The sequence below is a fragment of the Folsomia candida genome, unplaced genomic scaffold (assembly GCF_002217175.1).
Source record: "Folsomia candida strain VU population unplaced genomic scaffold, ASM221717v1 Fcan01_Sc001, whole genome shotgun sequence".
Lineage (NCBI taxonomy): Eukaryota > Metazoa > Arthropoda > Collembola > Entomobryomorpha > Isotomidae > Folsomia > Folsomia candida.
Genome location: NW_019091193.1, coordinates 23,654,559 through 23,668,674, shown reverse-complemented (window position 1 = coordinate 23,668,674; position 14,116 = coordinate 23,654,559). Strand labels below are relative to the sequence as shown.

At 38.4% G+C, this 14,116-nt stretch overlaps 1 protein-coding gene across 2 annotated transcripts in view; it reads left to right on the top strand.

Annotated features, from left to right (window-relative positions):
• Positions 1-14,116, top strand: part of LOC110863277 — a 72,439-nt gene that overhangs the window by 47,148 nt on the left and 11,175 nt on the right. For both annotated transcript variants that reach the window (XM_022112541.2, XM_035846213.1), the window contains 3 exons: positions 5,178-5,285; positions 10,439-10,517; positions 11,947-11,964. In XM_022112541.2, the coding sequence (XP_021968233.1) occupies positions 5,178-5,285; positions 10,439-10,517; positions 11,947-11,964 (205 nt within the window). The remainder of the gene's footprint in view (positions 1-5,177; positions 5,286-10,438; positions 10,518-11,946; positions 11,965-14,116) is intronic.

Genomic DNA, 14,116 nt, shown 5'->3' with positions numbered 1-14,116 from the left:
CGTTTAATCTTTAAACAGGGATCGTTTCAAGATTGTCTTGTCCTTAAAGTATGAAACATGCATAAGTATAAGTTGGAAATATCAGAGTCCTAAATATGTATGTAGAAGAAAGCATATGATATCCAAGTATTTGCTACATGTATTCCTCGATCATCCACAAACTTATTTCGGGGAAAATTTTTTATCAGTCGAGTACTAGCAGCACAAGGATTTAAGTCGTCTTATCTGCACGGTTGCAACTTTTTCACCAGTCCAAAGTTTTATTGGCCGTCCGGTATCACGCCAGGATGGGACCAGAGTAGACAATTTGAAAAACTTACTTCAAACATAACTGCTATAAATAGCTTAAGTTCTACTTACTTATGTAACTACCTACACATACATATGTATTTACGTAGTAGCAACAGTTTCCTCCATAGAAGAAGACAAAGCCAAACTGTCAGAAGAATAAAGCATGTTTAGGAGAATTTGATAAAAAAAACTTTCAGTTGCGAAATAAGAGAAAGATCATCGATTAGGCGAATGCGAATTTGTTGACTGGTCACGTTGTAATTATTGCGACGTTTGGTGTCCTACGGATCATCATTTTGCTGAGCAGAGTTTTTTTTCACTTAGATAACGTAGCTATGTACACAGTAAGATTTATTCAGTAGCATGAGCATGGTTAGTTGAGCCCTGTTACTTGTCCAAGAATTTGAAACTCGATACAATTTATGAACAAGTATAATTGAAAACAAGTTAATGAGGTAGAAATAGTGTATGTGGGGAAGTGGGAGACACTTTGGAAGGAAAATGCACTGATCAGCAAAGTCTACAGTCGTAAATTTAATGGAATTTCGGCTGAAGATAAAACTTGGTGCCATTGTATCATATCGCAGCACTGGGTTGGATACTGCATCGTAATTTATGGAGCAAAGTTCACAAAATATTTTCCAAACTTCCGATATTCAGTCTCGTCTATTACTTGATAAAAAATATGAGAGATATATCTATACGCTTAGCTATCCATGATGTATGTACATACGTACATATAACTCTACATAGGTGTACATACACTATGCCAAGACATCAGTCTGTCATTTCTTGCACGCAGGTGTGAATCTCTGAAATTTTGTCAATGACATTCCTCTAAGAATGTAGAAAAGTTCATTTCAACCGTTTTCACACCACCCGGAACACATTGGAAGCGGAAGCTGGAGGAACTGCTGTTTCTGTTTAAGCGTAAATCATCATCACTAAAGTCCCTTAATAGCTGATGTCATTTGGTTAATGTAAAAAGTTTGTGGAGAGAAGCTCAAGCCAGATCCTCAGTGACACATCACGAGGTAAAATGTTCCGCACACCCATGTCCACTTTGGACCAGACTTACATTCATTCGTACATTTAGAAGACACATGCATCGATGAGTACGAACTACGAATGTGCTGCAAGTCGCTTGGGTTCGATATTTCTTGAAGAAATGTCACATTTCTTGTAAACAGCAAAGTTCGACAGGAATCCTCGTGATGGTTGGGGCTAAGCCTTGAGTGGACGTGCATGCAAAGGGCGAGAATTAGAGGGGATGTACCGTAACGTCAAGTTAACTTTCTCCCCCCAAGACACCTCTCGCACACCCTCCCATCAGTTTCCCCAACGTCGAACCAAGATTTTAAATGTTCGTTCTCAAAACTCTGAAAAGTTTTCCTCTCCAATGATTCAATAATGCATGCATGATGTGCGGTTCCCGAACTAAAACCAAAGTTTTGAATTTTGCTGTCTTGCGTGGGATAAATGGCCACTGCAAATTGAAATTTCCAGTCAGCTTCTCACCATCCCACCAACTTGTCAGTTGTCTTCTTCTTCTAAACTTGCTACGTAAAAGCCTGCATGAGTTTTCCTGAAACACCTTTATGCTCAGGATGGCTTTGTGTGTGCGAGGGGAGTGAAAGAAGGAGATGTTTGCTCTAAAGTCTAAATGACTTGAGAAAATTCACGAGTTAAATACCAAAGTTTCCTTCCAGGATTCGATGATTGTGGTGGCTGGCTCCGGCTGGCTGATGGTTAAACAGTTTCAATTCAATTTTACCAACAGCTGCGTCCACTTTCCCATGATGGAAAGACATAAAGATTATATTTTATGAAAACCTGGTGATGAGTTGAGTTCACTTGAAGGCGTTATCAATGTTATCATGCGAATACTAAAGTTACAAAGTTGATACGATCACAGTAAGAGAAACTTTGAGAACAATAATATTTCACTAGATAATGGAACCAAAATTTTATCAAGCATTTCGTCAATCTTACAATTAGACATCGAAACTTTTTTTGCTACAAGACTTAAAATATTTAAAGCAATGAAATGGAAGAGATTTAAAATTATCAAAAAGAGTATTTAAAAAGTATTTAAAGAGTTTAATGAATCTGTTAGATTTTTACCACTATAAAATCTTTTGCTAGTTTTTAGGAAAAATCACATTTTTAGAGGTAGCGACTCTTTTGTATCAGTTGGCTGTTTATTTCTTTATTTGGCATAAAGCAATCGTATCCTATAATGTGTGAGCATTGCTACTTGCCAATACATTCAGCTAAGTACATCTGACTGAGGAGGGTGGATAAGGTGGCTGATAACCTGAAGCTCACATATCTTTGTTTCCCCTCCGTGCCGATCCTGAAGTTGAAGTACAGCAGGGCAAAAGAAGGACGCGTGGTTGGTCCAGCAGGGTAAACACGAATGTTCCATCAAGTTGGGGAAAAGTAGAGGAAAAGTAGAGAGGATTAATGGACAACCACTTTATCGTTCGTGGCATATGGCAATAACCATGCTAATCCTCTCGAAACACGTTAAACCTCTGTTCCTACTGTGGTCTGGACCCTACTCTGATTCGACAAAGAAAGCAGTTTCGATCGTCCGCCTCCACAACTTCAACTTGCAATTTAATTCAAATTCCATTGCAACATTTGTTGGCGAAATGAAATAAAGAGTCTCCTTCAGATGACATGAATTTGGTTCCACGTCATGTCCGCGGAATTCCACGTATTCCTCAAAACTTGTAAAGCAAAGCAATCCTTAAAAAATCTTCCTTTCTCATGTTGGATTGCCTCAATTTCTTTCAGTGAATAAGAGAAATTCCGAGTTTAACGAGACCAATAAGTGGCCACTGCAACCTAATTTGAGTACACGAATTTTCATTGCTTTCCATGATTCTTACTTTTTTGTACCGAAAGTTAGTTTTTTGAGGACATTTCCTGCATACATAATCTTTCATATCGAAATGAATTGTTGGAATTTCGCACAATTTCATCGAGATGTGTATACGCATTACCATCAAGGATTGCTACCGTTGCTAGTGTTAAGTAACTTGATTAGTACTGGAATTGGAATAAAGTAAACATTCTTGCCAATTATTTTTTTGTTGTAAGTTTCATATAAAGTTGTAAATATATAGCTTTGGCAGGTCGGAGCCCATTAGTCATCCACGCGATACGCATTAAGAAATCTAGTGTTCCCTTCTCGAAGCTTCGGCTCAACCCAACTCTCTCGAGTCGAAGTGTAATTCGATTACGTTAACTAATTGCCATAAGAATTTTGGAAACCAAATTAAATTCGATTCCAGTCTAATTTGCAATGCAGAACAGACCAAGTTTTCTTTTATGCCTCCGCTCATTTGTGATTCACTCCAATTCTATGCGAACTTTGGCTTCCTTTGAGAAAAGAAAAGCTGCGGGTGAGACCCGAGCTGGGCAGCTTTCTCGCAGTGAGTGTTTTCTCAAGAAGTTGGTAAAAATACAGCCTGTCAGCAAGACCTAATATATTAATACGACTACAACTGCCGAGTACGTACACAAAGAAAGAACGGAGAAAGGGAGGAAGGAAAAGAGCAGCAGGGCACAAGCTGGTCATGTTCATACTTCTTCCTCCAAAATAGATAAAGCGAATTAAGGAATTTTACAATCCTGCTCGCTCCTCCGACCAAACCGTTTTTTTAAGTGGTGCAGAACAACCAGTAAAATTCCAATCCAAAAACTAACTGGTAAATCAATTGCTCTAGACCAAAACTAAAAAGATAAATCTCTTCCTCGCGGACGGCTGCGGCAAAAACGTTCCTTCGTATGTATGCAAATCTACATTTCCATCCAACTCGTGTTTGTATCTGTATTCCTATCGCAGTCGCATTCCGCTTTTAATTTTGATCGAGATAAAGATGCTATTTATGAAATTGTTAGGTTGGGGAAAAGGATGCAGTATGTAACGCTTCTAGAGGCGTAGATACACCAAATGTTACTCCTTAATTATATTTATTCTCCCGATTAATATTTTGATACATCAAGGAGGACGCTTGCAGTTTAATTTAATTGCACTTTTTTAATTGGAACAAAACACGAAACTAACACATGCACTCGACACGTTTGTCTCCATATGCGAGGAGACGTAATAATAAGTACAGTTATGTATCTGTGGGAGTGAGAAATAGAAATGCCAGAGCATAAATGAGGTTTCTTCTTCATAAAACTTGGGCAGCAGTCAAAATAAAAGTTGAGATCATGCAAATGGACATTCATCACGATGCCGTCATCATCAATTGATATCATCTCTTGTTTTCGAAAATTCGTCTGCACTCATTTCTGGCGACCTTATGTAACTTGTTAGAAAGATTGCAACAAAGTGAAGTATTTGTCGACAGATGAGAGCAACACCCTTCCGCACCTGTCGACAAAATATGAAACGCTTCGTTTTTTAAGTGCAAATGTCACATCTGGATCCGCAACTCGATATACATTTCGCTCCGTACTATCGCCCAGCAGATAAATAAAATTCAATGAGAACCAGCTCAGGTGGCTGGCTGGCGGGTGTGACTCCCATGAAACGAAATAGAGACATGTATATAAATAATACTTGGAATGGATTTATCATTATTAGTGAACTAATGACGATTATGCCTCTGGTAATTATGCATCTCTCAACGTTCTCATTTTTAATCAGCACGCAATTACCATCAATTTAAGGAATTGCAAAAGTGACAAGAGTTTGACATTTACTAGTGTTGAGAAAGATTAATGTTTGCAAGGCTTTGGACAAGGGTGTTGTAAATATTTCAACTTTGCACGCATTTAACCCCTCCAGCCCAACCTGCTTTCTTTAACCCACATTTTCTCCTGTTTAGCGGCCTTTTAAAATTCTTAAAAAATTTTTATTGCAGGAATTTCAATGCATAAAGGGTATGCATTCATACAATTTACCAACCCCTTTGATGCACGAAGTGCTTGCCTTGGGGAGGACGGGCGTCTTCTATGGGGGCAAACACTGGGTAAGTAATCAAATCCTTTTTTTCTTATCTTGTTTCATTTCTAACTTATCGCACTGAAGTCGCGTATGCGTCAGATCGGTTTCCTGTGTGCGGCGCATAAACCATTTTATTGTTGTACTGCTCATAAACTTTTACAGAAACCAACAACATGTATGTTTTGTTGTTTATGCCAAAATTATTTATCTGTTTCCAGCTCATGGATTTTTTCTGTGGTGCTATAAAATTTCTTTTCTTCTGTGCCTCGTGTTTTTCTAAATTCGTCACAGGCACTGTAACAAGTGAATGGAGAAATATGGAGGCAATAAAACCATGAGAGAATTGACTTGGCATATATTCTTTACTCGCGACTTGACGAATTTAGTCCTGAGGGGAACAAATAAACAATGTCCAAACTTTTGACCTTTCGAAAAGAAGCGAGAATAACTAATCATACGCAGTTTTGCCCTCTGTGGTTGTTCTCTCTGAGTTGTTGCAACGTTTTAAAGTAGCTGATCAGTCTGAATGCTTTCCATGATAAAGGAGAAAAAAACCTTGAAAACATTAACAGTGAAAAATAAGTCCATCAATATCTCACAATAGACTTTGGCAGTGTTCTTCAGTAGTCGTTTCCTCTCCTTCTCGCACTCAGAGTAGATTACAATGTTGGACATTTAGTGTCACAACTGCAAGTGCGGCTGGTCATTCGAATGTCTCAATGTTCCAAGCAATAAGAACATTACCCAACATTACGATCGGCCAGAGGAGAGCCAGCGGAATGGGCAAGACAAGTTTTAAGATGCCAAAGTAATCAATAACACTATAAATTTGGGCCGAGAAGGACATGAAGTGGAAAGGAGCCGACAATATGTGATTGGGAAATATCTTCTCTCCACGACTTTTTCTATACTTTCGCTTCTCGGAGCTCTCAATTCTCTGGAGTTCGTGGCCCAAAAAGCCCAAAGTGAACCTTGGTTGTGTTGTATCGGCAGAGGCCATGCAATTTTCTCTCACCTATACAAATACTTGAATTGACTCGACAATCCATTTCACATTTACTCTGTCTCCTTTACGGCCCCCAGACACGCCAATCAAAGGGTTGCAAACATACCGTAAAGTAGATGAATGGATACCCATTCGTTGTTGTCGTGTTATTTTTTTGGAAAGCAACCCTTCCTCCTCCGCTTTTCCAGTCTTCATGAGTGCACTACTCGCACCTCGGTCACAAAATGCCCTATGCTTTCACACAAGTAGCCACCAAACTGTGAAAGCACGCAGCAGTGAGAACCAATTCAATGCATATTGAATTACTTATAAGCTAAGTGAACCCACTATGTGTAAGTACTTATGGACTTATCGGTATATTGGTGATGGTGAGCAGAGACACGTCCATGTCGCTATACCATCTTCTTTGGAAGCCAATTTTAATTTTTTATTCCCCAGTTGTAGAGTTTTAGGTGTCTGTCGTGTGTACTTGTACAGTTGGTGTAAATGCTTCAGGTATTTTACTGCCAGAAGTCATGCCAAAATGTCGGCAGAAATTTCCAATCTAATAATAAGCTGATTGGGCTTCTACAAGTTGTACGGCATGAGGGAAACATATCGCAGATTAAGACCAGCAGCAGCATTATGATTTTCAGATTGTTAAATGCTCCCCAAAGTGCAGTGAAAGTGCCTTTAATTGACAGTGCAATCACTTTGATATCATGGGCAACCTTGCGATTTGCAGAAATAAATGGGCAGTGGGCGTAAGTTTTTCATGGAAAGAAATAACAAAGCAGGAAACGTGGACACATAAACTCGTTGTGCGTGGCTTCTGTTTCTGCCATAAATGCTATTTGCACCAACCTGCAATTTTCTGTACTTTCACTCGCTCCTCTCCGGTGTAATTTTTAGATTTGGGGATTACTTTCTCACAATGGCGTATGCTGGTGGGTTGACGGATTAATATATCTACGTCTCCTTGCTGGAATATTAGGAATGTTGAGCATGTCATGGCACAAGTCGCAAAACAAAAGTGCCTTGCAATCACGATTTAGAGTGTCATGAAATGGCTGTTATTACGAGCAGTCAATCTCAATGGAGATACTGATATTATTATTGCTGCCCAAAGAAAAAAGCTTCTCAGTTTCTGATCAAAACATTAAATTCGTCAGAGTTCCAGATAAAGAAATACTACCGGACCAAACTAGGCAAGCTAGCAGAAAAAGGCAGAAAATCTGAACTCTAGGTGAGTCGTATTATCTGACGTGGTTTGATGTCATATGAAAAAAGGAGCTGGCAATAATTTAGATGTTACGATTCAGTTAAGGGTTTTCATTATGACGTTATATGGGCATTTTATACCCTGTGCTATGTATCCTTCAAGATTAATAACGAATGACGCTGTGTTTAGCATCAACAGATTCAATTCGTATACAGTTTTCGCAATTTAGCGACAATACAAGTATCCTGGAATGAAATCCTTTCTCAAATGGCTTAAGTGCTTTCTACAGAAAAGTGGGCTCAAATTTCTTTCTCACAATTTTTTGATAAGTGACTTTTCTTTACTTTGTGGTGCTGTGAAATCGAAATCTTTGAGTTGGATACTTGGTGAAACATTTGGGATTTCTGCGGCATGCTGTGTTTAATATCGTGTGTCTTTTTTTGGTTCTTACATACATTTTTCTCGAGAGAAAGGACTTTATCCGCACACCTTGGAACCTTCCTCGTTCTGCTTTAGAATTGGAAGGAATTAAGTGCAAGAGCTTTTTTCCAACTCAATGGAATAATGGATTGCTTAGTGAAAGACAAGGGTCGGCTTAGGATCTAATTCATCCTCGTTGCGCGCTGTGGGTGACACTTAGCAGGAATTTCCGTAGGAGAGCAGTCTCTCATTTTGTCTATTAGCCTTTCTCTATAAAGTGCTTCTGACAAATCTCAAAATCCAAACACTGCTTTATATTTCATGATTGAATTTTCTGTAACATATTTAAGCGTGCATGACTTTCAAGTTTTTGTGTGTTGACATTTGCGAATCTGGGGCAGATGTTTGTGTTTGTGTTTTATATAAACCTAGCGCCCACGTAGGATTACAGTTTCTGACAGCATCAAGTGAAGTGAAAGAATTATAGATGAATTTTTCTGGATTCTCTTGACACAGCGATAACCTAGATCAATGACATGTCTCACCTACAAAAACAAATACGTTGCCGAAAAAACTATTTGTCACAATATAGGTGAAAAATTTGGGTGTGCACTGGGTATTCTAGTACGCAATAGATTTTATCAACATGGAACACTTTGCTTAATGCTGCTAAATACCTTTGTGTGTTGGAAACTATGGGAAAATTGTCGTCCATACTATAAAGTCCGACTTGATATGTAATGCAAGTTCAGGACCATCAACTGGGAGCCGAGCTAATGAAATATTCACGTTCAATTAACCAGTAATCGGTGAAAACAAGTGGCAGCTCTCCCATCGTCAAGCTCTAAATTCGTTGTGGCTTTTCCTGGTTGAAGTGCATTAGGTGGAAAATTCAAGGAATCACTTGCGGCGTGTCACTCCAACGTATTAGTCAAATGGCCAAATACTCAATCGTTGGGTAGATGAATTGTCAATTGATGAAGGAAACCTAACAATGTTGTCACCAGATATGTCAATCAAGAAAGAAAGTGGAACGTGTATATTTTTTGCTTTTTCTCATACGCGTGCATGCTACAGTGATCACCCGGATCTGAAAATCAAGTTTTTGAGCAATACATATTCACAAGCTATGCAAAAACAGAGTGCGCAGTATGTCGAATTTGGTAAATCATCGAATTTCACTCCTCTTGCCAAGTTGATCGGGCACAAGTAAAAAAGAAAAGATTTTCCAATTGCTCAAAACCTGAAAAGGGTTGGTCAATAATGTAACCAATCAAAAATTTATTTGATCGAACTCGTTTCTTTTCTTCAATTTAAAACCAAAAATTCATGATCTATTGATCCTGGAATTTAATTAAATTTTATGGATTGGTCATTGCTTTGTGCACCATCCACTAAGGAACCTTTACACGATTTTTCAATTTATTATACAATTCTCGAGAAAGTCAAAATTCACAACTTTTTTTTTACTAAAAGAACATAAAGAGAGCTGCTGATTTGCATCTAAATACAAACTTGGCTGAGTGATTTTCGGTTTGAAATATATTTTTTTTCTTTTAAAAATGTTATTAAGAAAGTAATGGAGATTCCGTGTTCTTATTGAGAAGCATTTTCTCAATTATGTTGCTAAATACGAGCTGGTGAATTTTGGCTTCCCCGTGTATAAATTCACCCCCAGTCACTCAGCATTATTACTGCTTCCTGTTTCACGGTAGAGAGGAGAGAACGTGATTCCCAGCCTAATTCCCCCACCAGACTACTTCCTAATGGCTTTCTGGGCTGAAGTGAAAGTAAAATTGGAAATATTGTTTTCCAGCCATTCAAGGGATATTACCGGCGATAAGAATTTATGACATTTAATGCAACCTTTGACTGCGCTGTTGAAATGATTTGGTGAAGAGGGGAAAATTAATCTCAAAGTGAGAAGTTTGAACGGAACAATAATCGTTAAGTAGATCCCACCAGCAGCTAACGGAACACTTACCACAATGGTCGTGAGATGAGACCCTCGCCGTTGGGGCTGCTAAAGTCATGGATGGTCAGTGTTGGCTGATAGCACTTATTTATGCTCACATGTTGTGTCTTCATGGGTTATTAGCAGGGGAGAAGGGACGGAAAAATCGCGTGCTGCAAAGTATTAAACTGATATCTGTTTGGTTATTTTTATTGCCTCCTCCACGTCCACCTGCTCGCTGACCATCTTATCTCCAATCCTACAGATTATTGTTTTTACTCAATTTAAAATCAATTTCATCAACTGCTCACCAAAGAAAATAGATCCATTTTTTATTGCAATCTTGCATTTGAATCGGCTCTAAAAATATGTTGTTGTTTTCTAATTAAGTTTAACAACAACTGTGTGGACATAGTTCGTGTTAGAAATGTTGGAAAACATTTATGACGAGCATAAATTCTTGGTTAATGTTTACAGTTTAATTTGTTGTTTTAACAATAAAATTGGACGGAAGGAAACCGATCACTAAACTTTATTTCTTGCTGTATGCTCCTTGTACTCGTGTTAATGTTGGTTTGGTGCACATTTAATTTATAGACGTGAACATGGTAGCAGAGCCGAAGGCACACCAGACTGGGCGAAAGCGACAAAACATAAGCAAAACAGGGAACGATTGGTAAGTAAGGATACGTGAGTTTACATTATACGTGTCGTTTTTACAGTCTTATTACCAAGTACGGAGAGAGAGTAATAAAGTGGTGTAAAGAAGCTGGTTTGTCAGTCTAATGTAGGAGGGGAGCTTGCGAGGTTGATAATAACAGATCCTGATGCCCTTTGGATATGTGGTAGGGTCCCATGAGTGTACTAAAACCCTGAAGTAGTTTGACTCCATGGCCACATTTGCGCCCGCCACACCCACTCAAAAATGCTCAAAAACCGCTTTCACTCCGGTTTTCACTCACTCAAATCCACGCCAAAAATCCAATTTTGCTCGGATTTTGAAATTTCTTTCACCATTACACTCCCAGATAGTTGCTTTCTTCAATTCGATATCAAACTCAGTATTTTCGAAATGATTAGTATTTTTAAAATTTAAAATTCTGAATGAGCATTGTTGTAGTAATCCACAACGCAAATTATGCCTGCGAAATAATCATCATCAAAATTGAGTTTGACATTGGATTGAAGAAAGCAACTATCTGGGAGTGTAATGGTGAAAGAAATTTCAAAATCCGAGTAAAATTGGATTTTTGGCGTGGATTTGAATGAGTGAAACCTGGAGTGAAAGCGTTTTTTGGGCATTTTTGAGTGGGTGTGGCGGGCGCAAATGTGGCCATGGAGTCAAACCACTTCAGGGTTTTAGTACACTCATGGGACCCTACCACATATCCAAAGGGCATCAGGATCTGTTATTATCAACCTCGCAAGCTCCCCTCCTTAGCCGGTTAAATGATGTTTTCATAACAGACAACAAACTTTGTACAAGAAAATACTACTTATTACTGCCTATGTATGAGACCTGCTAGTGCACTTGCTTAAGCAATTAGTGCATACACGGACACAACTCGACTTGGATTGATCTAAACCTTTTAGTGATGTAAATAAATTCATTGATGAAACCCGGTTGAGTGATATTTCAATTTAGAAAGCCTGAGAACTCTTTAATCTGGAAGACAAATCTGTGGATGAATTAGATACTTAAAATGTTACACGCTGTATAACCGACACAAAATCCAGTTAATTACGACGTTCATATGTATGTACATACGTATGTGCACGTAGAATATGCATTCAGAGTGATGTATATATCAGTCATCACCTCGTAAAATTGTTCAGTGCTAGCAATGAAGAGCTACTTTTCTTTCAATACTTACTTTAGTACGTATATTCGATGTACTTGTTTCAGAGTGCATAAGTTTATTGCTGATCTCCATGTAAAACGGGGCTTGATGATACATAGATTTTTTGTTGGTTGGGTATAATAAGCAGGCTTCAAGCAGTGTAGATGAATAGTATTTACTTAAGAAAGCTCGTTGTAAAAAGTGGTACTTACTTGCGTGTCAGATTTGAAGTATTTTAATGAATTGTTTGGTTTGTGCTTTCAGGGATTACTACTACGATAGGTAAGTGGGGATCATCGCATCTGGCTGCAAATAGTCAAGTTGTACATGTTATTGTCCCTTTCGCCATTTTTTCCTTTCCGTCACCATAAAATACAAAAATTTTGAGAAGTTTCCATTTTGCTAACATTTTAAGCTCAAAACGAAAATGGTCATATAAAAAATATTTTGAGATTATATCTACTTCCATCAAATTTTGATTCTACAATTTTGTGAAGCTAACTTTTGAACCTGCTTTTAAACATTTTTGCAGATATTTTTTGAGTCAATTTTTGAATTGTTTTTCATTTTGCCAGCCTGAGCAACCCGAATAAAAAAATCCTTTGTCCGTGTGGCGTAAATTAACTGCATTAGTCACATTTCTCGTGCACCTTTCTTCTGCACAAGAGAAAATGTGGTCTCTTTTCCGCCTTGCGCCTGGCTTTAATTGTTGGTAAGAATTGTGTTCATGTTCCTGTCACTCCTAATTATCTTCCCGTTCAAACACTGCAATCAAGAATTCAATCTTCAAGTCGCTGCGACAATGCTAATGGACAAAAATAAGTATGTTGTGTATTTCTATGTATTTACGAGGGCAGCAAGAGCAAGTATGTGTGTACACACCTTATCGTCGAGGGGACATGCTTTGTCAAATCTCGAGCATATTTCAAATAGAAATTCCGAAGGAACACGTAACTCGTTTGAGACTCTACAGACCCGTCGAGCCGAACTTTTACATGCAAAATAGTGTCATAATAGTGAGGATCGATGTTTATTGTGTGTTATTTTTAGCCCCTCAATACGCGAGTGATCTCGATAGCCTGCCAAAATTAGATAATGAGAATACAGAAATAGAAACATGAGTTTAAAAGGGCGGAATAGGTGACAAATGACAGAGGTTAAATTTTCCACAGACGTCCACTAAATTTAGAATAATGGGCCAACCAAATTAAAACAAGTGTAATTAACGCTACTGGTGGCACCAGAGCTCCTGCCAATTTCGGGTCGATTATTTATTATGACAGATCCTACAGGGTTCTGTCATTCTGAAAATTTATTCAAATCCGTCTAAAAAATAAGGCAAGTTTGCTCGTAGACGAATACTGAGCTTCATAGTATTCGTTTGTATATGCAAAAAAATATCAAGCACTTGTGGCAGTGTAAGCTCAGGAATATATTGTTGTAAAAAACACGAACAAATTGGTTGTCTAAATTAAATTCAGATCTGGTCTCTTAGGAATTTTCTTGCAAGCATCATAAAGCAGAGTTCAGCTGATGAGTGTGGTACAAATCTGAATCACGATAACAAGTGGAAAAATTTGCATAACTTATCTTACACAATAATTCATGTAAACTGTGCATTGAGAGTTAATGAGGCAAAAGGAGAAGTATTTACGTAAGTAGGTGGATGGTGGCTCGCAAAGAAAGTTTGCATGGAAGAAGTGTCAATTATATTATCACGTCAATGTCGATCATCCTCTTTAGCGCTAATTACGCAATGCTGACGGAGAACTACCACCGCATCTCCGCTGCCTGGCGACTCTGCTGTTGCTCCTGCTTAAGCTGCTAATGACTTAGCGCCAAGAATCTAGAACAAGGGCAAAGTCTGGAGAAAGTGATCATGCATATATATTTGCACGCCATGTTAAGTTGGGTTGAGGGTGATGGCTAAAGTAGTTAGATGGACGTCATGACATTTCAATCTAAGAAATTAGTGAGCTGAAGCTTTGAGAAAGTGGATGGGGCAGGAACAGCGAGGATGAATGTTATCCAGTAATCGGATTAGATTAATCTCAGAGTCCCAGAGAACATGACAACTCTCTCTCCGCTGGGTCCATGGCCAGTCTGCATACATACATGCATAATAAATGGGTCCGGCTCAAGACGTGTATGTTATTATGTGCTAATGACTTGGGAAACATTTCCACAGTTCTCATTCTAATTTCTCCCGTCACTGTGCAAACTGATGATTATTTTGCGATGCGTCCTTTTGTCCACACTGCTTACTGCATGACTTTTGTAGACCACCCAACAATTAAGTAACATCGCGGAGAGTTCAACAGTCTTTTTTATAAATATTAATTGTATGCTTTGTAACGCAGAATTAAAATTTGATGGGTAGTTATAATTGAACATTTAGAGACCGAGGGTGACAATGGCTTTTCCATTTGTTGTG